Source organism: Apaloderma vittatum, unplaced genomic scaffold (genome assembly GCF_000703405.1).
Source record: "Apaloderma vittatum isolate BGI_N311 unplaced genomic scaffold, ASM70340v1 scaffold15765, whole genome shotgun sequence".
NCBI classification, from domain to species: Eukaryota; Metazoa; Chordata; class Aves; order Trogoniformes; family Trogonidae; genus Apaloderma; species Apaloderma vittatum.
In genome coordinates, this window is record NW_009718913.1 from 24,343 (window position 1) to 25,553 (window position 1,211).

Below are 1,211 nucleotides of genomic sequence, written 5' to 3' on the forward strand. Positions count from 1 at the left end.
AATTTCAGACAGAGACATTTCAGGAAAGGCTGCTATGCCCCAGATTCCCACCAGACTTCAGTCAAGCTTGACATTGAAATACAGGCAAGCCCTGCAGTGTTACTTTAACTTGGTGTATTAAAATTTCAGGCAAATGTAAGTCTTCACTTAACAATGCTCCCTATTAAAGTATGTAAACTCTAAGTACCTTTTCAAGTTAAGAATCTGGGAACAACCCCTTCCATCAGTTAGAACACTGCAGTCCATTTCTAGCAGCTGAACGTGACGGATTTTGCCTCAGACACGCAAGTCTTACAAAGCTAAGGTTTGTGGTTTGGCTTTTTTTTTTTTCCTTTGGTAAGAGGTCGTAGGAGAACTTTCGGTATCTGTCAAACAGCAGTCACCAATAGCACAGAAAAATAATCTCTAGGCAAAATGGGAAAACACACAACACTCTGCTGATACTCACTTGAAAGGCAGTCATCAATATTACTGTCACAGTCTCCTCCGGTGAAGCCTGGCCGACACTCACACAGGTAACTGCCTTGAATATTATGGCACAGAGCATGATTTTTGCACGGCTTTGACAGACATTCATCAATGTCCACGGTACATCTCTCCCCTGAAACACGGACAGTCCAGAAGTTAAGACCCCTCATAAAGCAACAGTCAAAAGGCTCAAGGCCAAAACCGCTCAGCGTTAACGGACGGCATTTTGCCTGCCCACATTACCTTCCCAGCCAGGGGCACACTGGCAGGTGTAGCCTTCGGGGTCAGGAGATTCTTGGCAAATTCCCGAGTTCTCACAGGGATCAGGGGAACAAGGAGCAACCACTACCTGGCAGTTCACGCCTGAAGAGCAGAAGGGGAAAAACCAGGAGAGTATGCTGCTGAGATCTTGGTGCGTCTTGGAACAATGAATAAAGAGACTGCAAATTGCATGATTATCCTACCCAGCAGTGGATGGCATTTCCATATTTGAAAAATCCCAGCAGAAAAAAAAGGAGATCAGAGCACTCTGAGGCTCAGTGGGTACAAGCAGACAACAGCCATGGTAATTCCAAATTTAATGGCCCTTCAATTCCCAGTGCATTTATATCTCTCAGTCTAATTTTCTCACAAGGAAAATTAAGCTAGAACTGCTACCAGGACATTTCTTAATGAGTCCAAACAAGGCTTAGATATGGTCTTAGTAAGTATTCCACTACTGTATCATGTCTAGATGAACCAAC

At 44.1% G+C, this 1,211-nt stretch overlaps 1 protein-coding gene across 1 annotated transcript in view; it reads right to left on the reverse strand.

The window, feature by feature from the left end:
- Positions 1-831, reverse strand: part of LOC104274727 (neurogenic locus notch homolog protein 2-like) — a gene marked incomplete at both ends in the record, with an annotated part of 24,847 nt that extends 24,016 nt beyond the window's left edge. Inside the window, 2 exons of the mRNA XM_009870440.1 lie at positions 449-601; positions 712-831. Coding sequence (XP_009868742.1) covers positions 449-601; positions 712-831 — 273 coding nt within the window. The remainder of the gene's footprint in view (positions 1-448; positions 602-711) is intronic.
- Between the last annotated feature and the right edge of the window lie 380 nt (positions 832-1,211).